At 51.8% G+C, this 22,191-nt stretch overlaps 2 protein-coding genes across 4 annotated transcripts in view; one reads left to right on the top strand and one right to left on the bottom strand.

Moving 5' to 3' along the window:
- The window catches only part of PSAP (prosaposin), a 28,328-nt gene extending 23,508 nt beyond the window's left edge, over nucleotides 1-4,820 (top strand). For both annotated transcript variants that reach the window (XM_084751807.1, XM_084751808.1), the window contains 7 exons: nucleotides 365-496; nucleotides 1,677-1,772; nucleotides 1,989-2,250; nucleotides 2,340-2,497; nucleotides 2,722-2,802; nucleotides 2,937-3,044; nucleotides 3,841-4,820. In XM_084751807.1, coding sequence (XP_084607933.1) covers nucleotides 365-496; nucleotides 1,677-1,772; nucleotides 1,989-2,250; nucleotides 2,340-2,497; nucleotides 2,722-2,802; nucleotides 2,937-3,044; nucleotides 3,841-3,876 — 873 coding nt within the window. In that variant the 3' untranslated portion in view covers nucleotides 3,877-4,820. The remainder of the gene's footprint in view (nucleotides 1-364; nucleotides 497-1,676; nucleotides 1,773-1,988; nucleotides 2,251-2,339; nucleotides 2,498-2,721; nucleotides 2,803-2,936; nucleotides 3,045-3,840) is intronic.
- A 232-nt stretch (nucleotides 4,821-5,052) lies between these two features.
- CDH23 (cadherin related 23) overlaps nucleotides 5,053-22,191 on the bottom strand; it is a 382,149-nt gene continuing 365,010 nt past the window's right edge. Inside the window, exons 47-68 of one of the 2 annotated variants that reach the window (XM_084751804.1) lie at nucleotides 21,959-22,075; nucleotides 20,020-20,244; nucleotides 19,304-19,473; nucleotides 18,918-19,055; nucleotides 17,861-17,980; nucleotides 16,370-16,547; nucleotides 16,019-16,230; nucleotides 14,514-14,705; nucleotides 14,260-14,373; nucleotides 13,180-13,309; nucleotides 12,833-13,084; nucleotides 12,594-12,755; nucleotides 9,692-9,948; nucleotides 9,301-9,398; nucleotides 8,338-8,458; nucleotides 8,174-8,253; nucleotides 7,967-8,007; nucleotides 7,813-7,873; nucleotides 7,276-7,405; nucleotides 7,039-7,161; nucleotides 6,622-6,726; nucleotides 5,053-5,916 (exon numbers count right to left, since the gene is read on the bottom strand). In XM_084751804.1, coding sequence (XP_084607930.1) covers nucleotides 5,590-5,916; nucleotides 6,622-6,726; nucleotides 7,039-7,161; nucleotides 7,276-7,405; nucleotides 7,813-7,873; nucleotides 7,967-8,007; nucleotides 8,174-8,253; nucleotides 8,338-8,458; nucleotides 9,301-9,398; nucleotides 9,692-9,948; nucleotides 12,594-12,755; nucleotides 12,833-13,084; nucleotides 13,180-13,309; nucleotides 14,260-14,373; nucleotides 14,514-14,705; nucleotides 16,019-16,230; nucleotides 16,370-16,547; nucleotides 17,861-17,980; nucleotides 18,918-19,055; nucleotides 19,304-19,473; nucleotides 20,020-20,244; nucleotides 21,959-22,075 — 3,353 coding nt within the window. In that variant the 3' untranslated portion in view covers nucleotides 5,053-5,589. The remainder of the gene's footprint in view (nucleotides 5,917-6,621; nucleotides 6,727-7,038; nucleotides 7,162-7,275; nucleotides 7,406-7,812; nucleotides 7,874-7,966; nucleotides 8,008-8,173; nucleotides 8,254-8,337; nucleotides 8,459-9,300; nucleotides 9,399-9,691; nucleotides 9,949-12,593; nucleotides 12,756-12,832; nucleotides 13,085-13,179; nucleotides 13,310-14,259; nucleotides 14,374-14,513; nucleotides 14,706-16,018; nucleotides 16,231-16,369; nucleotides 16,548-17,860; nucleotides 17,981-18,917; nucleotides 19,056-19,303; nucleotides 19,474-20,019; nucleotides 20,245-21,958; nucleotides 22,076-22,191) is intronic. The other variant, XM_084751803.1, reaches the window with a different exon arrangement.

Here is a 22,191-nt window from a genome sequence, read left to right on the forward strand (position 1 = left end):
TAATTCTGAAACAGTGGGCCTTCTGTGAGATCATGGGCTTTATAGTTCCCATCCAGAGAGCTTACCTTTAACAGTGAGCTGAGAGACATATGTATCCTGGCCATCCTTGGGGGTACAAAAAGTGCTAGAAAACTATCTATCTTATGGTGGTCCTGACAGCAGAGAGTGTCTACAGGTCAGGTGGAAGTGGTGTACACACACTGTTCTTTAATTGAAGCCCTGTGGATTGAATCTGAGAACTCAGCCAGTCTGAGTGGGAGGAGTCAGCTTTATGCTAGGACCTTAGCACCCTGACCAGGTGTCTGACGAGGGGGTGTGAGGGCAGCAAGCACAGGCTTTCTGACAGTGGCTGTATTTTCTTCAGCAACCCAAGGATATTTGTGTTCTGGCTGGCTTCTGTGATGAGGTCAAGAAAGTGCCAATGAAGACTCTGGTCCCAGCCAATGAGGCTATCAAGAACATTCTCCCTGCCCTGGAACTGATGGAGCCGCATGAGGTACTGTCCCTGTTCTCTGCTGACTGGGGCTGATAACCTGCTCTTCCACACTGTCACATCCTCTCAGTGCCTTGCCTGGCTTCCAAATGTATTTGAAGTTGAGACCTGGAGTGTAATGAGTGCCCATAATGTAACTCCCAACCCTAGCATTCCATGCTAAGCATTCCATGTGTGCTTTCAGGGTCCTGTCTCCATTATACATGCTGGACCTGGGGCAGCAGCTTTATTGGGCTTGTTGTCTGTGTGTATGCACACAGGCAATACTGTGTCCTTAGAACCCTTCCTTGGCCAGGGTACATTGCTCCATCCCATAATGAGTCTGCTTTGAATATGTCTGTGGGTCAGGTAACATTCTGGGGTGTCCTGAGTTCCTGGGACATACGTTTTGCCTGCTCAGGACCTGATGCCTTCACACAAAGCATATGCACATTCTTCTGGTTCTAGAACACCCCTGGCGTCTGGCCTAGCTGTCCCCTGGTCCATTGCCTGCACGGACACCTCGGGTTCTAGAACACCCCTGGCGCCTGACCAGCAGCCATCCCCTGTTCTGTCTCCTCTGTTCTCAGTGTGTAGCAATAGAAAAGGGCAAAGCATCTGATGGAATAAAGGAATTGTCTGGGCACCACTCCCTCCTCCCACTCTGGTTCATGAAGAGAAGGCAGTCATTAGAATGAAAGATTCCAATCTTTGGAGTACACTGCATTGTAATGGCCTGTTTAGACAGCAGAGACGGAAGATGGCAGGCACAGAGGTTCCTTGCCAGCACTGTGTTAGCAGAGGTAGATTCTGAGCAACAGTTTCAGATGGGAATGAGATTTTTAGGACCGACTAGTACCAAATTTGTTTACACTGCCATCTACCTCTCTTGCATGAATGCAGGATGGCAAGGTGATGAAATGTACAGGGGACAGTTGTTCCAGGCTGTAAAGGGGCTGCCTTCTGAAGTGTGAAACCAGAGTGGGTTTTGGGTATAATAGGGGCCATAGAAGGTTGAGGAAAGGGATGGGTTTCCCACCATGTATATCCCACGTTGGCAATGTGAAGCCACCATCAGGTTGCATTTGCTAGGCAGTGGCCTTTGGTGGGAGGAGGCTCTTGGTTCTGCTGTCTTCGCGTGGCAAGAGCATGCCAGAAGTGTTCAAGTCCAAGCCTTAAAACTCTCTCTCCTTGCTCTGCACAGAAGGATCTGTTACAGGCCCAAAGCGTGATCTTCTGCCAGGCTTGTCAGTTTCTGATGCAGAAGTTGTCTGAACTGCTTGCCAACAATGCTACTGAGGTATGCTGTCTCCTTGCATGGGGAGACCCACTCTGTACTTCCTCCAGAGTCAGAAGGTGCCTATAGGACATTATCTCTGGCAAATGTGCACACCAGTGCCTGGGTGGAAGGTTTCCAGGGGAGGGATATAGCACCCACCTCTTGGCTAGTTTCCTAGTGGGTCTAGAGTCTCTTCTCTCTAGCTCCAGTCTGATACAATCCTTTCATCTGTTTCAGGAGCTACTAGTTAGAGGTGTGGGCAAAGCATGCTCACTACTACCCCCTCCTACTTCGACCAAGTGCCAGGAGGTGGTGGAGACCTACGGTCCCTCCCTGCTGGACATCCTTCTGCATGAAGTGACCCCAAACCTGGTGTGTGGTGTGGTCCACCTCTGTTCTGATAGCCCTGCTTTGGTGGAGACACTTGAGCAGCCTGCGTTGCCCATCGTACCTGCACTGCCAAAACAGCCTGAACTGCCCAAACAGTCTGCATTGCGCGGTAAGTCCAAGGTACATAGAGGGAAGGGCCACACTCTCAGGTCAAGGAGAACTTTGCCAATATTGAGCTCTGCATCCTCTTTTCTGTAGCACATGTGCCTTCTCAGAAGAACGGTGGGTTCTGTGAAGTGTGCAAGCAACTGGTCAAATATTTGGAGCACAACCTGGAGAAAAACAGTACCAAGGAAGAGATACTGGCTGCACTTAAGAAGGGCTGCAGCTTTCTGCCCGACCCCTACCAGAAGCAGGTATGGGCATGGCTGCTCACAGCTAGTGTCCCAGTGCAAGAATGCAGGGTGATCCTCTGTGTTCTAGACTTGAGGTTGAGGGGCAGCACATGGAGCCACAGACGGGAAAGGACCTGGCTGGTGGGATCAACCTCCAGACCCCTGGGTTCTGAAATAGCCTCTAGTATAATGTCTAGCTGAATAGACACAAGCACGGCTGTAACATTTGTCCCTTTCCTCGGCAGTGTGATAGTTTTGTGGCTGAGTATGAGCCCATGCTAGTGGAAGTCCTTGTGGAAGTGATGGATCCTTCCTTTGTGTGCTCGGTAAGTCCTGTCAGATGGCCTGGACTTTGCAGCAGCATGGATGTGGTCTAAGTGGAGTGGAGAAGGGTTAGGGAGCAAGACAGATGTTGGACGTCTTGGCAGGATGACTCATTTCCCTGTCTTTTGTCATACAGAAAGTTAGAGCTTGCCCTTCTGCCTATAAGCTGCTGCTGGGAACTGAGAAGTGCGTCTGGGGCCCTAGCTACTGGTGTCAGAACATGGAGACAGCCGCCCGATGCAATGTGAGTGTCCTAGATTGCCTTCTACAGAGTGGCTGGGGATTGATTGCATCATGGAAATAGAGCCACAGCCCTAACTGGGCTTTTGTCTAAGATGATAACGTGGGTGCATATGTGCCATGTGTGAAGTCAGAGGAGAACTTCTCCCACCATTGTGTGGGTCTTAGGGTTACATAGCACATGCTCTTAGCCAGTGTCCCCTAATATTTTGTTTTTTACTTGTCCATTTCATACCTGTGGGACCCATGGCCCCTGCCTCCACACATGTCCTCACGGGTCCCAGGGGGCACTTTTCCTGGCTGAGGCCCATTTCAAGGGTGCTCTAAAAACTATTGAGCAGCCCTGAGGGCCAGACTTGCTTTCCCTAGTGGTGTGTTGGACCTGGCCTCTGGTAAATACTGTTTTCTCTTTGTGGTTCCTTGTCAGGGAGATGAGTCAGCCTGGGCCACTGCTGGGCTATCTGCACTATCACACCCCATGACTAGCATGTTGGCCTAAGCCTGCCCCTCTTGAGCCCTTGGTAGTTGGTTGGCCTTGCTGCTGCCAGTCAAACAGCAGGACCTACCTGGGAACCCGCTGACAGTAGGTGAAGGGGTGTTCTTACAGGACAGCAAGGGGCGTTCTGGACCAGTGTTTTAAGAGACCTCAAAGCCCTGAGGGCCACCAGTCCTGTTTTGATAATGTCCCAGTTCTTAGCACCTGCAGCAAAGCCAGATCACGTTTGGGGTGATGCTGACGTGCAAGTGACCATGACTGTTCGATTTGTGTGGCCTAACCTGTCATCTTTTTCTCCTCCCAGGCTGTCGACCATTGCAAACGCCATGTGTGGAACTAGTTTTCCAACTTGCAGATGTTGCCTACTTGTGGGTCTAGGCTAACAAACACACAGATCTATTTGACTTCATAATAAGTAGGAACCCCCTTTTTTTGTCCTTCCCTCATCTCTTCCCCTTTACTGTAGCATTGCTGTCATGTAAGAGGTGCTGACAGCCACTTCAGTGTCCCTTTTTTGTTTGAAGGATGAAAACATCTTGGGCAACAGCTCCCCAAGCTGCCCTTTCACCCACCTACTGGAGGGGGGTGGTGAGCCAGAGGGCAGGGGCATTTCCTGAGTCCTGACTTGGTGTGTAGCAGGTATGGGGGAGTCTATGGCTGCCTCCTACCTTGAGGAGGGAGCTGTCCACCTTCTGTGGCACCAAGGAGTTTTCTTTGATTGATTAGAAGCACAGAATAACCAGACCTTTAGACTGATGGACTTGCCATTGTCACAGCACAGATTTCAGAAGCACTGCTTGGGACCTTGCTATCCATAGGTCAGCCTTCTACTCTGCTTTCCCATCTGCTTCCCGTTGCCTTGTTTGGGGTTCTGTGGGATAGGGTGGGGAGGGAAAAAAATTCTGAATGTAACATGCCCGTGCCATGTGACAGTCTTGTGGGCCTGGCCTCTTTTGTGTGTGAGGCTGGTGAACAGTGGCCCCTGCCTGGCTGTGGAGGTCCTGCACGATCCTTTCCTACTTGTAGCTATTTTTGGTGACCTGCCCTTTCACCTCATCATGGATGAAGCATCTGCCTGGCAGTGGGTGATGGATGAGGGTCTCTGTGTGGGACCTTGGATGGTGGTTTCTGGTGAGGAGGAGCTGAAGCTCCCCGTGCCTCCAGTTGCCAGGAGACAGCCAGCAGCATGGGCATGTGCAGCTAAATGGACCTAGATTTTTATTTTATTTTATTTTTTTTTTTTGCACTAAGTTTCTGTGACTTAATAAAGTTCTGTTAACCAGATCTGGGCTTGTGTTTCTTTGACACCTCAGCTACAAGAGAGTGGGTGGGCTCTGAGTCCACTGCCCCTTCAGCTCCTGGTGACCCCTCCTAGCCAAGAGGCTGCTCCCACTCCCCCAGGATCTTATACGTCACCAGAGTCCATGTATTGCTGGTTCCACGTGAGTTGCTTTTCTTTTTAAATAGAGCATTCCAGAAACTTTCATTAAGTATCAGTTAAACAAAACCTGGAGGAAATTTCGAGGGAGTAACTTAATTTAGAGGAATACACACAAACACTCTACATTCAAAACCCAAGGGGACATCAGTCATGTCTGTCAACTGGGCACCTCAAGATGGGGAGATGGGATGGATGCCAACATCAGCCTTGTGTTTGTAGAGGGGCAGAGTGCCACCTGGGTACCCAGCAGGCAGAAGTACAGTAGGACTTTGAACTGAGGCAGGGATGGGCCAGCAGACTTTCAGTTCTATGCTGAGTCCCTGCTCCCTGGTGGCGTAAGGGGGGGGCCCAAGCTGGTCCTCAGTTTCTGGGGCTCCTCCAGTGACCCTCCTTAACTCATCCTTAGACACTTAGCATTTTTAAAGTTTTCTTAAAAAAATAACCAATTTTACGAAGGTAGAGATGAGGTGCGGAGTCAGTTTCTGGCAGGAAGTGAATCTGAGCAGCTGTCCAGGGCCAGCCTGAGGTCACCCCGCAAAGGCTGGGCAGAGAGTTGGCCCTGTTCCTGCCCTGGAGGGTGGTAGGTGGGCTGCTCAGCAGCAAGGCTTGACATCACAGCTCTGTGATCTCCAGGGGGCTCTCCATGATCACGTCTCGAAGCTTATGCAGAGGGGTGGACTTGGCTGACTCTGTGCGGGCGTTGCGCTCAAAGGCAGTGGCCTCAGAGGCCGTCAGAGTCTCCAGTGAGCGGTCCAGCCCCTTCTGGTCATCCTCTGGCAAGCTGTTGAGGTCAGTGGCCAGCAGTGTGCCTGTGCTGCCATGAACCATGTGGATTCCGTCTGGCCCCTTGAGCTCCATGGGTGGCTTGTGGCGAAAACGGAGGCTGCCCTGGCCTGGGCTGTGGTCCCCAGGCTCCTCCTCCAACTCAGTGTGGATCAGCTGCAAAAGGTGGGACATTCTTATGGCTCAGAGAACTACAGTGAACTGAGGGCTATGGCTGGGACCCACTTCTTCACCACCTCATCTAACATCTACCCAACGGGCCTGCCAGCCTTCTCAAGTGGAGGGCAGAATCTGGATATTAAAAGGGTCTCCACCTGTCCTCTTGCACATGGATGCCAGTCTGGACACCACTGTGGTATCGGAGTTTGTAACTAAGTTGATAGTAAGCATGGCCAGGTAGAACCTCCAGAGGTAGGAATGCTTTGGTCCTGCTGCAAGCTTTCTGCCCACTTTGCCATAGCATACACCCAGGTGCAAACGGGCTTTACGGAAAGCCAGTGTAAGTGCCAATCTCTAGTTGCTGGAGTAGAAGCCAAGTGTAGGTAGGCCTGGTTGGCCCTCCTGGCTCATTTTAAAGTGAAGGCCCCTTAGGTGGTTCGGGTTTTTTGGACTCTTAAGAACCATTGCTTTTGAGCCCACCTCATTTCTAGGAAAGGCCCCACAGAATCTGGACAACACAGCCTCCTTTCTGACTTCTGGAGCCCCGTCTCCCCAGTGCAGCCTTTGAGTTGGGATGCTAGGTTACAGAGAGAAGAGCACACAGCTCCCAGTAACAGGGCTGTCTGAGAATGAAAGAGCAGCATCCCCAGGAATGGGGCACACAGCACACAGATTCCCCCGCTCCGGAGGCTACCTCACTACCTCGGAGATGGAGGAATGGCAGGATGAGGCTTTTTGTACCATCCGTTGTGCAAAGAGTTTTTTGAGCCGTAGGTAATCCTCCAGGACCACCTTCAGCAGCGAGCCCTGAAGGAGGGGAGAGGGTTAACTCCCCACTTAGGCCCGGTGCCTGCCTCACCACTTGTACACACGCGCTCCCATGGCGGGCAGGATGGCACAGGAATCCCAGTCCCAATGCAGAGGATGGGAGGCGAACCTGAAAACTGGCTAGCCTGAGACACCACGGGCTGCTGAGTTCCAAACCCTACTGCTCAAACTCCCTTCAGTCCTGACAGAAGGCAGGCCTGGATAAACCTAGTTTCCATCTCCTTGCATCCTTGAATACAGGGTCAAGTTCAGACAGGGTTTGGGTGCAGGACCCTTCAGGGGAGGGCTCACCTTAATAGGCCCCTCTCGAATGATCTGGCCCAGCTTGGCAATGTTGTCATATTCCTGGATGGCTGCACGCAGGTATCTGTCATCATCAGGCTTGACTGCTGCTGGCTCACGCCCAAAAGTTCCCTGGGGAAGAGGGAACATTGGCTGGACCAGAGAAGTTGACATCCTCTGCAAATGGGGTAGGGGGACCACCCTCCGAAGTCTTCAGCTTGGCCACAGGCTGCTACTCTGGCTCACATGGGTACGGGTGGGGCTGTTCCACAGATCCGCGATCTCACTCAGGTTCTCAGGCAGGTCATCCTCATGCTCAGCCTGCGCTGCCAGCTCCAGGTTCCGGCAGAAAGGGTCCAGCCACACAGGGTTGGCTCTGCAGTTGGGGTATGGCATAGGGTGGGGGAAGATGCCTTCACAGAGCCCTGCCTCTAAGACCCACCCACTCCCTTGGCCAGCCAGAATGCCTTCCGCATGTCTTTATAGGAACTCCACCATGGCAGCTGTGGCTACATCCTTCTATCCTAGGATCCTGCTAGAGCCAGGACAGCATGCCAGCTTGGGTCAGCTTTGTCAGGGAGACCGCACCCCCTCCCTCTGCTTCCCTTGGAATTGGGACCTGGACAGAACATTTTTGAGAGGGCAGAGAAGTGATGAGACCACTAGGGGGTGCCCACACTCCATGTTTCAGCTGCTGTGTGGGGCCCGACATGGATACTTCTCACAAGCTGGGTACTGCAGGGATCTCCAAAGGGGATCTGCAGACTTGAGGAATCCACACACCCATCAAAGGAGTATTTGTTGGTATTGGGCATGTCCATGATGTCAATGAAGCCACAGTTCCCTGCAGGGACAGAATTAGAGTGAGGAGGGAAAGGGTACAATCAATGGGAGCTCCTGGCCACCTTAACCTGACTCCCAGACAGCCTTCACCAACCTGCAGAACCAGCTACAATGGCCTTTAGCTTTCTCTTGTGTCTAGAGAGAAAGGGAGGGAGGAGAGAGGGGGGAGAGAGAGCGTGTCAGTCAGTTCCATAAAGGGAAGCTGCTCTGCTATCTCTGGTCCTTGGGCCTGCCTGCCTTGGTACACGCTGTCCAGGAGACGTTGGCCATTCTGGTTCAGGCCAAAGGTGGGGACACTCACACGGTCCTGTAGTACCAGTTCATGAGGACGAAGAGCATGGCCGCCAGGAAGAGAAGGATGGCCAGGACAATGATGGCCATCTGTGGAGACAGCAGGCCAGCCGTCAGCAGATGGGTTCAGGGCCACAACCCAGACCCCAGGGACTGGCACAACAACCAGGGTACCTGCAGGGCAGACATGTCATCCGGCAGTCGCACGGAGATGGCAGGCTGCACGTCCAGGACATTGTAGTTGCGGAAGAGGTTCCGAAGTTGCTCCTTGTTCTCATCGATCATCTGGATGACCCTGCACAGGGGCCGTGCTCTCTGCTCTACCTCAGCCACCCACTGCCCCCAGGAGCCACCCTCCACCCTTAGGGGCAGTGTGTCCCGCTGCCGCCAAGAGCCCCAGAGTTCACATGCGGCTCTGAAACTTTGTGAGAGAAAAGCCCCTTAGCTGGGAGCGCATAGTATCTGATGGGCCCCAGGCCTGTGTCCAGAGCGCCGTCACGGACCCCAAACAAGTGGACAGGTTTATAGACTAGGAGAGTGTGGTGGTTTGAATAGGAATGGCCCTAAGAAGCTCATAGATCTGAAGGCTTGGTCACTAGGAGGCAGCACTATTAGGAGGCGTGGCCTTGTTGGAGTAGGAGTGACCTTGTTGGAGGGTCACATGGTAAAAGGGTGGGGGGAGAGGGGGTAGGGGATGAGGGAGAGGCATTGAGGTTTCAGAAGCTCAGCGTAGGCCCAGTGTATCTCTCTTCCTACTTCCTGTAGGTCCAGATGTAGAACTCCCAACTACCTCTCTAGTACCATGTCTGCCTGCATGCTGCCATTGCTTTCCACCATGCCACAATGGACTAAACCTCTGAACTGTAAGCCGGCCGCAGTCAAGTGCTTTCCTTTATAAGAGTTGCTGTGGTCACGGTGTCTCTTCACAGCAATAAAACCCTGGCTAATCAGAGTGAGGCCCAGAGGCGTGAGCACAGCCTCCCCCCCCCCCCCCACACTGTCTCCCTGTATTCTTCCCCAGCTCTGACCATGCAGGGAGGCCGATGGTAAACTTTACATCTCTTCTGGGGTTCCTCTCCCCCCAAATCAGGCAGGCAGGCAGTCCAAACACAGACATGCACTGCCCCCCCCACCTACCTGTCCACATCCAGGATGCGGTTTGTGTCCCGGTTGACCACGTGGATGAGCAGCTCAGTCTGTGCGAAGTTCACCCGCCCCTTCTTGTCCACATGGAACTAAGAGAGAAGGCAGTTTGTGGGAGTAAAGCCACATGGCTCGCACAGCGGGCGGGATGGGACAGGCAGGCGGCTTGCAGGAGCCTATCCCGTGTATTGACCTACCATCGCTGCCAAATCTCCCTGGCTTGGCTGCTAACTCCCACCCAGGCCTCATTCGCTATCAGCATTATTTATGGATAAGAAAATGGAGGTCTGCAGGCCTGGGGCCTTCCATCAAAGCCATGTGGCTCTGAAGTGACCTCATCTGCCCCATCTCTTCCCACCGCCCGAGTCCTAGGGGCCCAGGACACCTGCACGTCATCCGTGTTGACAATGGCGCCTGTGATGTTAGAGAGCAGGCGAATGAACTCCTCCTCAAAGCCGCGCACACGGTCTGGGATCTCGTTGATGACTATCTTAACGCGCTGGTCGTCCCTCAGGATGTAGATGCCGATGACGGCAGTATCATTGTGGCCAGCCAGGTCTCGGGCCACAATGTCTACCACAAAATAGCCAGGGCTGTAGGCCATGAAGAGGTCAAAGGTGCGCAGTATGCCATCCACGCTCCCTGTGAAAGAATACAGGGGTGGCATAGCTCAGGAGCCACACATACTGATGCCGAGTCCTGCCCCCTCCCCCACGTTCTCAGAGAGAGGGCATATTTCTTCCCCTCCCTTCCATCCTGAGTGCTGGGATTAGGGGTCATATGCTACTGTGCCTAGCTGAAATCTTGTTTTTAATGGTTGCTCCAGTTTTATTTAAACACTGCATTTTATTTATTTATGTATTTATTATTTTATTTATTTATTTATTTATTTATTTATTTATTTATTTATTTTGAGACAGGATTTCTCTGTGTAGCCTTGGCTGTCCTGGACTCGCTGTGTAGACCAGGCTGGCCTGGAACTCACTGTGATTCGTCTGCCTCTGTCTCCCAAGTGCTGGAATTAAAGGCGAGCGCCACCACGCCCGGCAAACACTGCATTTTAAGTAACTGCAGGCTCTCCTTCCCAAAGATGACAAGGGTGTGATGACTGTTTCTTAGCTTTGTAGCATCTTTTCCACGCACTAGACCAGTGGTTCTCAACCTTCCTGCTGTGGCCCTTTCCTGCAGTTCCTCATGTTGTGGTGACCCTCAGCTATAACATTATTTTTATTGCTACTTCATGACTGTAATTTTGCTACCGTTATGAATCGTAAGTATTTGATATGCACATGGTCTTAGGCAACCCCTGTGAAAGGATCGTTTGCCGCCCCAAAGGGGTTACAACCCACAGGTTAAGGAACACTGCTCTAGACATATGTACTTTAGAATTCCACAAATATATAAACTGCACAGCCTAGACCAGTGATTCTCAATCTGTGGGCCACTTGGGAGTCAAAATACCCTTCAACAGGGGTCACCTAAGACCATCAGAAAACACAGATATTTACATTATGATTCATAACAATGGCAAAATGAGTTGTGGAGTCGTGACAAAAATAATTTTAAGGTTGAAGTTACCACAACCTGAAGAACTGTATTAAAGGGGTCATAGCATTAGGAAGGTTGAGAACCACTGGCCTAGATGGCTCTAAAAAAGGGTAAAAGACCTGGGTTCAAAATCTGCCATTGTCTAGCCATGTGGCAATTTCCCTAGCTCCTTTGCAACTTGGTTTATTAAAGTAAGAGCAGTGAGGGCTGGGATTAGAGCTCAGTGGCCATGCTTGCCCATCATGCCAAAGGCCCTGGCTTCAGTCGCTAGCATCACATTAACAAGAGGGCAGCGAGTTCAGGGGATCTGGCTATGTAACTCAAGCAGGTGGGGTCTGAACTAGACCTTGAAGGACAAAGGTATATCAGGAAAGATGGAGGCTGGGATAGCATCGAGGAAATGAAGGCAGAGGGCCAGTGGGTGGAGCAGAGTGGATACAGAGCCCATACAGATGGTCTGTATGGGGCTACGAGGCCAGAAGCTGGGACTAGAAGGAAGATATGGGGGCGTCAAATATTAGGCTGAGTCTTCCTGGGACTCAACACTGGCCCACAGGTGAGGAGCTCGTGTTGGGTGAGGAGCCATGGGCATCTTGCAGGCCCTGCCCCCAGAGGGTCTTGCCCATCCACACTGATGAAAGCTCAAGCCACATGAGCCTCCAGAGGCATGTGGCCAGCTCCGCTGCGGTGCCTCGCTGAGTGCCTGACACATAAGAGAAGGGGTGCAAATGCAAAGATGGGGAACGCTGTGGAAAGTAGCATGGGGAGAGAGATGGATGAGTAGAGGGATGGATGGACACGACACGGAGAAAAGCAAAAAAAGGCCTGAGCTATGGCTGCTGATAGAGGGCTTGCCCGGCATGGATGAAGTTCTGGGTTTCGTACCCAGCACTACATAAGCTTGGTATGGTGGCCCATGAGTGTATTTTCAGTACTTGGAAGGTGGAGGCGGGAGGATCAGAGACTCAAGATTATTCTTTTAAAACTGATTCAGGGTCTCACTATATGGCCTTGGCTTTCCTGGAACTCAATATTTAGACCATGCTGGCCTCAAACTCACAAAGATCTACCTGCCTCTGCTACCTTTGTGCTGGGACTAAAGGCTTGCACCACCATACGTGGCTCAGGATCATTTTTCTTGTTTTGTTTCGTGTTTTTCTTGAGACTGGGTTTCTCTGTGTAGCCTTGGCTGTCCTGGACTTTCTTTGTAGACCAGGCTGGCCTTGAACTCACAAAGATCTGCTTGCCTCTGCCACCTGAGTGCTGAGACTAAAGGTATGTGCCACAATACATGGCTCAAGATCATTCTTGACTACGTAGGGATCTTGAAGCCAGATGTGCTATGCAAGATGCTGATGTTGTTAATAATAATAATGATAATGATAATAATAATAATAATAAATAAAAATAAAAACAAGGTGAGATGACTCAGTGGCTAGGGGCACTTGCCACCATGCCTGATCCCTGAGGACTCACATGGTAAAGGAGAGAACCAATGCCTCCAAGTTGTCTTCTGACATCTCTACACATGCTCTGTGGGTGTAACACCCGCCTCCTTGAAATAAATAGAAATGTACCCCTCCACACACAGACAAAAATATGTATATAGACAGGAATGAATATGCAGGGAATAAACTGAGTAGGTGAAGCGAGGGCCGCCGTGGAAGACCACCTAGCTCCTATGCTCACACACACTCCATCTCTGGAACCGAAGTCCATGCAGTGACAGGGGCACCTACCCATGGTGAAGACCTGGCCCACATCCTCAGAGTCATTGGCAAGGGCCCGGAAGTAGTGGATAGCCAGAATGCCATAGAAGACCAGGCTGTTGTTGCCAATGTCCGCATCCAGGGCCAGCACCTGGATCAACTCCGAGCCTACCTTGGCATCGGTGGCCACTCCTGTGGGAACAGGCAGGGCCACATAAATGTCAGGGAAGGAGCCACCCACGCCCTCAGGCCCTGGCTGGTCCCTGCACCTGCGGTGTACTCAGCCTTGGTGAAGCGCGGCGGCTGGTCATTGATGTCCTCCAGCACAACGCGCACCTCCTGCAGGGTGAGATCAGTCAGCAGATCGAGGGCTGGGGAGGGTCCACGGGGAGGGGTCCAGCTGCGATTGCTGGATGCCTTGACTATGAAGGAGAAGATGGCCTCTCTCTCCCTATCCAGGTCTCTAAGCACTAGCAGGCGCCCGTCTGGTTGGAGGTGGAAGTTCTTGTCCTCGTTACCAGCTGGGGGAAGGGCAGGGCACAGGGTGAGTGGAAGGGCCCCCCCAGAGTCCTCTTCAAACCCAGGGTGAGTGGAGCCCCGGCTCCATTGACCCCACCTGCAATGAAGTAGTACACAATGGCGTTGGGACCCTCGTCCGCATCCACGGCACCTGTCACGTTGCCCACGAGGGTGCCGCGGGGTGAGTGTTCAGGCACTGTCAGCAGCTGGTACTGGGGGCTCCCCTTCTGTAGGAGAGGAGGTTGTTACAGGAGGCCAAGCTAAGCTGCAGCCCTGGCCAGAGGACCTTTGGTACCTATTTTGCGGGGTTTGAGGCCTTTATTGCTTAGAGAGCAAGCAGAACCCCTGTAACCCCCAATGACGACAGGGTTTAACCTTCTCAGATTTATCCCCAGTGTCTGAGTGCATATTCCATCAAGTGTCTGTACTCTTATATGCATGCACACGGCCTCTATGAGGTATACCATCCATATACATCCATCCATCTATACGTCCATACACACACACACACACACACACACACACACACACGGTATATCATACACACACACACACACACACACACACACACACACACACACACACACACACACGAAGCCACACTAGATCCCTTCAGTCCTATCCACTTTTGGCTAAGTTTTGGCTCAAGACTTCAGAGCCGGGCTGGAGAGATGGCTCAGAGGTTAGGAGCACTGACTGCTCCTCGGAGGTCCTGAGCTCAATTTCTAGCAACCATATGGTGGCTCACAACCATCTATAATGTGATCTGATGCCCTCTTCTGGCCGGCAGGTGTACACACAGGCAGAACACTGTATACATAATAATCAATAAATGAATCTTTAAAAAAAAAAAAAAAAGACTTTAGAGCCAATTTTCATGCCGTATGTATGTACATATGTATATACGATGAACGTGACTATACATTACACAAATGTAAAAGTGCTGGGTGTTTTTGCACAGTTTTTGGATCATTGAGTGACCCCTTATGACAGTGCCCAAGTTTGAATGTCATAGCTGCTTGGGGGAAGCTACTTGTTCCCTGGAACCAGCCCATGTAGGTGGAGGCTCACTGTGTGATAACTCAATGTGTATCAGGGCAGAGTGTGTGCGTGTGTGGGCTCCCAGGTGATGAGTCCCTGTGGGGGTGTCACCGGTACAGGCAATGGGTGAGCTCACCGGAGGCCTCACGAAGAGGGGCTCGTTGTCATCAATGTCCTCCAGGGCCACCTGCAATGGCTGCATTGTCTCATAGGGCACTGGCTGGCCCAGGTCGCTGGCCACCAAGATGAGCTAGGGTGGAAGGAATTTAGTCAGAGGGGAAAGATGGGGTTGGAGGTTGGCTTAAGGCTCTAGGGGAAGCTCGAGCCAACAAGTGCCCCAGAGGTAGCTCAGCAGCCATCTACACAGCCTCACCCACGCCCGCCCCTTACACTGTACACTGCCTGCTGCTCACGGTCCAGGCGCTGAGCAGTCTGGATGAGGCCGCTAACTGGGTCGATGGTGAAATATTCCCAGTCACGGTTGCCTGCGGTCTTCAGGAAGCTGTAGCGCACTGCCCCGTTGAGGCCTTCATCCTTGTCAGTGGCGTAGACCTCATACACGTTGGAACGCAGCGGGATCTCCTGTGGGAAGGGAGCACCTGGGCATGAAAAAAATCCCAGAGCCAGGCCCTGACGATCTCATCCCTTGCCCCCTCAGCTAAGGTCTTCACTTCTCGAAGCCTCGAGTGCCTGCTTTCCCTGTAAGAACGCGTCTCTTCGACTGTTAGAATACTCTCAGCTCGTCCTGACTTCATTGTTTTCTCATTGTTCACAACAAGTAAAAGGTCCAAATGCCAGAGTTATCTAATTAATGAAAAGTGGGTGACAGGTAATTACTTTATAAATGCTGGTTGTTCAGGAGACATAGATCTCCCCAAATCCAGAGCCCTTGAAGGGAAAGCTTAGCAAATGAAGCCTTTGATGTGGAAAAGAATTAGATTATAATTAATTTACATCCCATATTTCCTTTCACCAAAAAAAAAAAAAAAAAAGATTTTGAAGTGGTTGACAAGAACCATATGCAAATTATAATGAGATGGAATAATTTTAAAAATTAGGGTCCAGTTGACATAAGATGGAAGCTGCAGGCAAAGTGTGTGCCCCAAGTCTCTTCAGGGTCATTGGAGGGAGTCAGGGCACTGTGAGCTCCCTAGTGGGCAAAGCAAACAGGACCAATGTATCCGTGTTGGTGTGACACCAGGCCCAGTGTTTCCCAGAGCTTACTTATGGGATCATTTCTCCTACAGGACCTCAAGAAGGAGACAATGACAAGATGGTGTCAGCACTGATGTTCTGAGGGGCGAGACTTGCTTGAGTTTATGAGGCAAAAGACAAGCCCCAGAGGTATCCCAACTATACCACCAGGATGACCGGGGCCTTAGGATAGAAGGGAAGAGCAGAAGCCAGGGCAACCCCTGACTAGATGGCCAGTTAGACCAAGGCGGGAGAGGGCCTGAGTCATGCATTTTGGCATCAGCAAAGTCATCAGACAAGAAACGGCCTTGTGCTCATTTTGAACTATGTCTGGGAAGAAGTGGGTGGCAGGAGACCAGATACTCCTTGGTCTGTGAACAAGAGGTGATGTGTGTGCTATTATTAGTCCCATTAGCAGGGGAAAGCACATCTCAGACAAGTCGCTTGCTCAAGGTCATTTGGCTGGTGTGGCCAAAGAGTCACACTTGAACCCAGATCTTTTCTTAGCACTGCCCACAGGACTAGCCAATGCTCAAGGTCTTTTCTGTGTGGCAAATCTGCTCTCCCTTGCCTGGCCTCAGTTTCCACGATCTCACAATGGGGGCTTTTTACTCTGCGAGGTGATGAATGCAGGATGAGGCAGCGGGCTGGATGCGGGAACCGAGTGCCGGTGGGCAATGGGCCCCCAGGGTCAGGGTTACCTCTCTGATATGCAGAACGGTGCCATTAGGTGGGCGCACAAAGACGGGACGGTTGTCATTGACATCAATAACTTCCACCAGGAGCATGGTGGTGCCCCAGAGTGGGGGCTCCCCACCATCTGTGGCCACTACAGTTAGGTTGAACCTCTCATAGGACTGCAGTGGCCGCTGCGTGGTCACCAGGCCCGAGTCCATGTCCACAGAAAAAGCCTCTGCCAGCGGGAGAGAGCAAGGAGATGGCATGGGTGAGACAGCCTTCCTGTGCCCTCCTTTTCCTCCTCCCCCTGGCCCAGGCAGCCTGCCTCTCCCCATATTCTAAGCACCCCTGGGCAGCCAGGGAAGGCCATATACCCATTCCAGGGCCCTCGAGAGAGTAGGTCAGCTGCCCATTGGAGCCCTCGTCTTGGTCAGTGGCCAGCATGGTGATAACTGAGGTGCCCGCTGGTTCATTTTCGTATACACTCGTGCTGAACTGCGGTTTGGAGAATTGAGGCCGGCAGTCATTGACATCAAGCACCTGGATAACCACCTGGGGAGATCACAAGACAGATAAAACCATGAGAGTGGCTACCTCAGAAAACCCCTCCGCCACCGGGGTGGTGGCACACGCCTTTAATCCCAGCACACAGGAGGCAGAGATAGGCGGATCTCTGTGAGTTCGAGGCTGGCCTGGTCTACAAAGTGAGTCCAGGATAGCCAGGTCTGTTACACAGAGAAACCTTGTCTCCAAAAACCTAAAAAAAAACCCAAAAACAAACAAACAAACAAACAAACAAACAAACAAACAAAAAATCCACCACACAAGAGCAAAGTAGAATAGAGGAGGGACAGGGCCCCCCACCCCAACCTCCCGCACCCTGTGAAAGGTACTGTCATTTATCTAGTTTATGTTTTGAGACGGGGTCTTTATGGACTGTCCTGGAACCTGCTAGGTAGACCAGGTTGGCCTCGAACTCACAGGGATCCTCCTGCCTCTCAGATGGTAGGGTTAAAGGCTCATGCCCACACCCATTTTATATATATATGTTTTTCGAGACAGGGTTTCTCTGTGTAGCCTTGGCTACACTGATGCACTTTGTAGACTAGGTTGGTCTCGAACTCACAGAGAATCACTTGCCTCTGCCACCCAAAGTGCTGGGATTACAGATGTGCACCACAGCTGCTTTTTTTGTTTGTTTGTTTTTTTTCAGACAGGATCTTAGGCTGGAAGGTAGCTCAGTTGGTGGAGTTTGTCTCTTTGTAGCCAGCATGCATAAGACTCTAGGCTCAATTTCTAGCACTCTACACACCAAGCATGGTTGTATATGCTATAAACCCTGTACTTTGGAGGTAGAGGCAGGAGGATCAAGAGTTCAAAGTCACTCTCAGTTCAAAGAGTTTGAAGCTACCCTGGGATACCCTGGCACCCCAAATTGTACCGTCTCCAAGGCTGAGGCAGGAAGGCCTCTAGTATGAGGCCAGCATAAGCCATGTAGTGAGACTCTGTCTCAAAAGCTGAAAAATATAAATAAAAACGAAGCCACAAATGAAGATGGCTCATTTATAGTTAGTTTCTGTTGCCGTACTGTTTTGTTGGACACCTTGAGATGCTGGGTTGTGAAGGTAACCAGGTGTCACCTGGGTCACGTCCCAGTGTACTAAGCTGTTCACATGGCAGTAGGGAATGAGAGATGTCTCCCAAACAGCCTCTGTGTCTTGATGCCACAGCCCTGGAAACCCAGCAGCCAACCTCCCTTCTTTCCTGCCACCACACCTGAGGGGGCTGGTGGCCCACTTGGAACAGTCATTCCTATGGACTTGGCTTGCTGCCTCCTGTCGTGGGCCCAGGCTGGTATCCCTCACCTGTACCGAGTTCTCTCGACGGTTACTGGCCACATCCCCGGGGTTGTCTTTGGCCAAGGCAGTTAGGATGTAGTGGTCCTTCTTCTCCCGGTCCAGAGAGGACAGCACGTAGATGTCACCCTAGTTGGGGGAGGAGGGTTTCAGGCGATGCATCAATTTGACGTGTTCATTGATCATCTACTATGGCCAGACATGATTTGCGTCTGCATTAAAGCTCTGAAGCAAAGCATTAGTCTCCACAGTATCCCCATTCTGGTCCTCTTCCTGCCCTCACCACCCTATTCTATCTGAGATGGAGTCACTAGCCCACAGGCTGGAGGCAAATGCCTGACCAGGGCCTGGCATAGAGGATGTATTCTGATCATAGTCACTCTTCTTTCTTTTCTTTTCTTTTTGGTTTCTAGAGACAGGGTTTCTCTGTGTAGCCCTGGCTGTCCTGGACTCACTTTGTAGACCAGGCTGGCCTCGAACTCACGATGATCTGCCTGCCTCTGCCTCCCAAGTGCTGGGCTTAAAGGCATGTGCCACTACGCCTGGACCAGTCATTGTTCTTAATGCTAGGCACTACCCCTGAGTGCTCCGTTAGTTCCAGAAACTAGGGAAGGTCCTGCTGACCACTCTTGCCCTTTGCAAGGCTTGCCTCCTCACATTGGCAATAGCCTCTGGGCTAATGAGCAGACACTTGAACTGCCATTCCATCTTTTCCTCTGAATTTCTACTCTCACAAAAGGGTGTGTTTTTAGAGACAGGGTTTCTCTGTGTAGCCTTGGCTGTCCTGGACTCACTTTGTAGACCAGGCTGACCTCGAACTCACAGCGATCTGCCTGCCTTTGCCTCCCAAGTGCTGGGATTAAAAGTATGTGCCACCACACCCAGCCAGGGACAACAGTCTTAACAACCCTTGGGAGACTTTGCTAACTTAGCTAAAGAAGCCTGAAGTCTACAGATGTGACAGGACTCAGAAGTGGAGATGCCTGGGATGGTTTTGGTGGCTTTTCAGACCAGGAATCTAGGTTTTCCCGCTCCCAGGGTGCCAGGCCCTCTGCTGTGTGCTTACAGTGTTGGGGTGGATGGCGAACTTGCCCTCTCCATCCCCCAGGCTGTACTCGATGAGGGCGAAGTTGCCCGAGTCGGCATCAGTAGCAGTGACCCTCAGGATGACTGTGCCCACAGCTACATCCTCAAAAACAGCCTCCTAGAGAGAGGGGGGGGGGTACAAAGCGTGTGGGGAGGGAGAAGAGGAAAGAGAAGGCAGGCCACCCTGGAGCCTAGGCCCTGCCCAGGAATCCCCTCACTCAGTGAGGCCCCAGGGCAACAAGCTGTTCCTGCTGTCAGCTTTCCAGGGGGCTTGTGGGGGGGGGGAGTGAGTGGGAGTGGAAGACACAGCAAAGACCCGAAGGAATAGGTGCGTGTCCTGACCCCCATGTTGCTCTGGCCACCTACCTGGTAGGAGGGCTGGTCAAAGATGGGGTTGTTGTCATTAACGTCGACAATTTCCAGGTATACAGGGATCTCAGCAGCCCGTGGTGGCGAGCCATTGTCTGAGGCTCTCACTGTGAAGTTAAGCCAGTGTACCTCTTCATAGTCCACCGTCCGGTTGGCAATGACCTTCCCTGAGACACAGAGGCACCTGTTGTTGAGGTGTGGCCCCTTCTTCCTCCTGGGCTCGCTACATTTTGAGAAGGACCTGGGGCGCTGAGGGGAGGAGGGGCCTTGACAGGGAAAGAGGGTAGGTAGCCCCGGCCATGGCAGGGGAGAAGCTGAGGAGGACTGTCATCAGTTGTCCTCCTCAATGAAGAGATAAGATAGCTTCCTGGACTCCCTGGGATGAATATTAATGACCTCAGGGTATCCTGAGACACCTCCCTGTCTAACACCCTGCTCCCAAGGGTATGTGCTCACAGGAACTTCAGTGGTAGAAATGGTAGTGGGGCTCACTCCATCTCAGCCAGGACTAGAAACTTCTATCCTTTGCTGGAAGCATCGGAAAATGACTGGCATGTCAACCATGTTGAATCTCATCCAGGCCACCGAAAGGCAGGGGCGGGGTGAGGGGGGGCTCCAACTAGATATTGATAAGTGAGCCACAGTCCCACAGGGGCTAACAGGCATGGGTATCCACAGATATACATGGCTATACGTGGAGATCTGCCACGTACCTGCTGAAGAGTCTTCAAGCTGGACATAGCCTGCGGGTGTGAGGTCCAGCAAGGTGTAAGTGATCAGCCCGTTGAGGCCCTTGTCAGGGTCAACTGCCGCCACAGCAATGAGTGTAGTGCCTGGGGTGGCCCCCTCCAGGACTCGCTCTGTGTAGTAGGTGATCCCAAAGGGCTTGAACTGGGGTGTGTTGTCATTGACGTCCAAGATGTTGACTGTAAGCTTGGCTGGGGTGCAAGTAAGAGTGAATATCAGGGATGGGCACCAGTGTCCCACCCTGCTGCCTGCTGCCCATTACTGAGCTCCACTGGTCTTTCTTCCCCCTCAGAGCCTAGGGGCTCTAGGCTCAGAAGAGAGCAGTGCCTCCCACTATTTTATTTTATGTGTATGTGATGTACATGTTCATATGTGTGTGCATACACATGCATGTGTATGCAGGTGCATGTGTATATGACGTTCATGTTCTCACATGTGTATGTGTGTGTGTGTGCAGGTGCAGGTGTGTATGTGTGTATAGCTGCATGTGTGTGTGTGTGCAAGTACACATGCGTGTGTGTGTGTGTGTGTGTGTGTGTGTGTGTGTGTGTGTGTGTGTGTGTAGGGCACAGTTGCTCTTCCTCAAGTCTGTCACTTGCTTGGAACAAACCGAGTAGGCTGAACTTACTGGTCTGAGGAGGGATCTGCCTGTCCCCACCTCCCTAGCTGTGGGATTACAGGGATGCCTTGTTGTGCCTGGAATTTTTCTATGGGTTCTTAGGATCAAATCAGAGTCTGATCCTAAGAACCTACATAAAAATTCCAGCTAAGAGCCTGTCCCAACTTTCAGACTATAACCTGTGGCCTTTCCCTCTGCTCCAAAAGAGGAGGGACTTGTATTCTACCAATGGGCCGGATGGCTCTGATGGAGCCGTTGGTCCTGCAGGGGCCACAGCTCCCCAACAAACTTTGAGAGCTAGGATGATGATGGTCTTAGACCATTCCTCTGATCCAGCTGCCTCTAGCCCCTCTGAGTGGTCTCTCCTCAGCATAAAAAAGCCTGGGCCTGTGACCTTGAAGCCTCAGGTCACAAGAGATAAACAAGAGACAAACGCGTGCTTCCCTCTAAAAAAATACTTGAGCTATGGGCTATGAAGATAAGCAGCCAGTGTCTGCCAAGCCCAGGCCACCCCAACAACTAACTGTCCTTGTCCTGTGGCAGGGGCCACTGAGGCTGCCCCATCCCTATGCTCTTTCCACTGCCTGCCCCCTCTGCCTAGCCTGCCCAATCCAGCCCATAATAGCTTCCCAGCTCATGGCCTAGGAAGATATACCACTTGCCCCTTTCTCTATCATTGAGCCTGAGCCCCCCTCCCCCTTGGTCTGCCACCTTGAGGTCCCTTCTTTTGCTCGTTGCTTCCTGTCCTGACCTCATGGTTTCCTCTCAGATCATTATCAGAGGGACAGTTCCTATCTCCTGTGCTGGCCACACCCTGGGTTCCATTATTACTCTCTGACGCCCTTCCCAGTTCTCCTGATTCTCCTCCCACCTCAGAGTCTAAGGGTGCAGACCTCACACATTTAGGGTCACAGTCATCTTGAGTCTCAAAGGTAGTCTGACTCTCAGTAGTGCTGAGACTGCTAAGCCCTGGAATTCCTTCCTTAGGCCAGGCCTGAGCTAGCTCCTGGCCCATTCCAGCCCTCGAATGGCTCTGTGTGACCAATAAGAGATGCCAGCACAGGGAATCTTTTATTTATTTATTTATTTATTTTGGTTTTTTGAGACAGGGTTTCTCTGTGTAGCCTTGGCTGTCCTGGACTCCCTTTGTAGACCAGGCTGGCCTCGAACTCACAGCGATCCGCCCGCCTCTGCCTCCCGAGTGCTGGGATTAAAGGCGTGCGCCACCACGCCCGGCTTTTTATAGTTTATTTTTATTTATTTATTTACAGCACAGGGAATCTTACCATTTGGCACACTGACAGACCGTTCTGGGAGGTCGCTGGCATTGTCAATCACCGAGAGTGTGACCTCATAGGTAGCAACCAGCTCGCGGTTCAGGGGGGACTTCACCATCACAGACCCTGTGGGTGAGACCAAGTCAGATTCAGCTAGAGGGGAACCCCCTGATGTCTGGGCTTCTCAGAGCTCCTGCCCCACCACACCCTCATCATGATAGAGGGCCCTGATGGACCCTGAG

The sequence above is a fragment of the Acomys minous genome (assembly GCF_964271855.1).
Source record: "Acomys minous genome assembly, chromosome: 13".
NCBI classification, from domain to species: Eukaryota; Metazoa; Chordata; class Mammalia; order Rodentia; family Muridae; genus Acomys; species Acomys minous.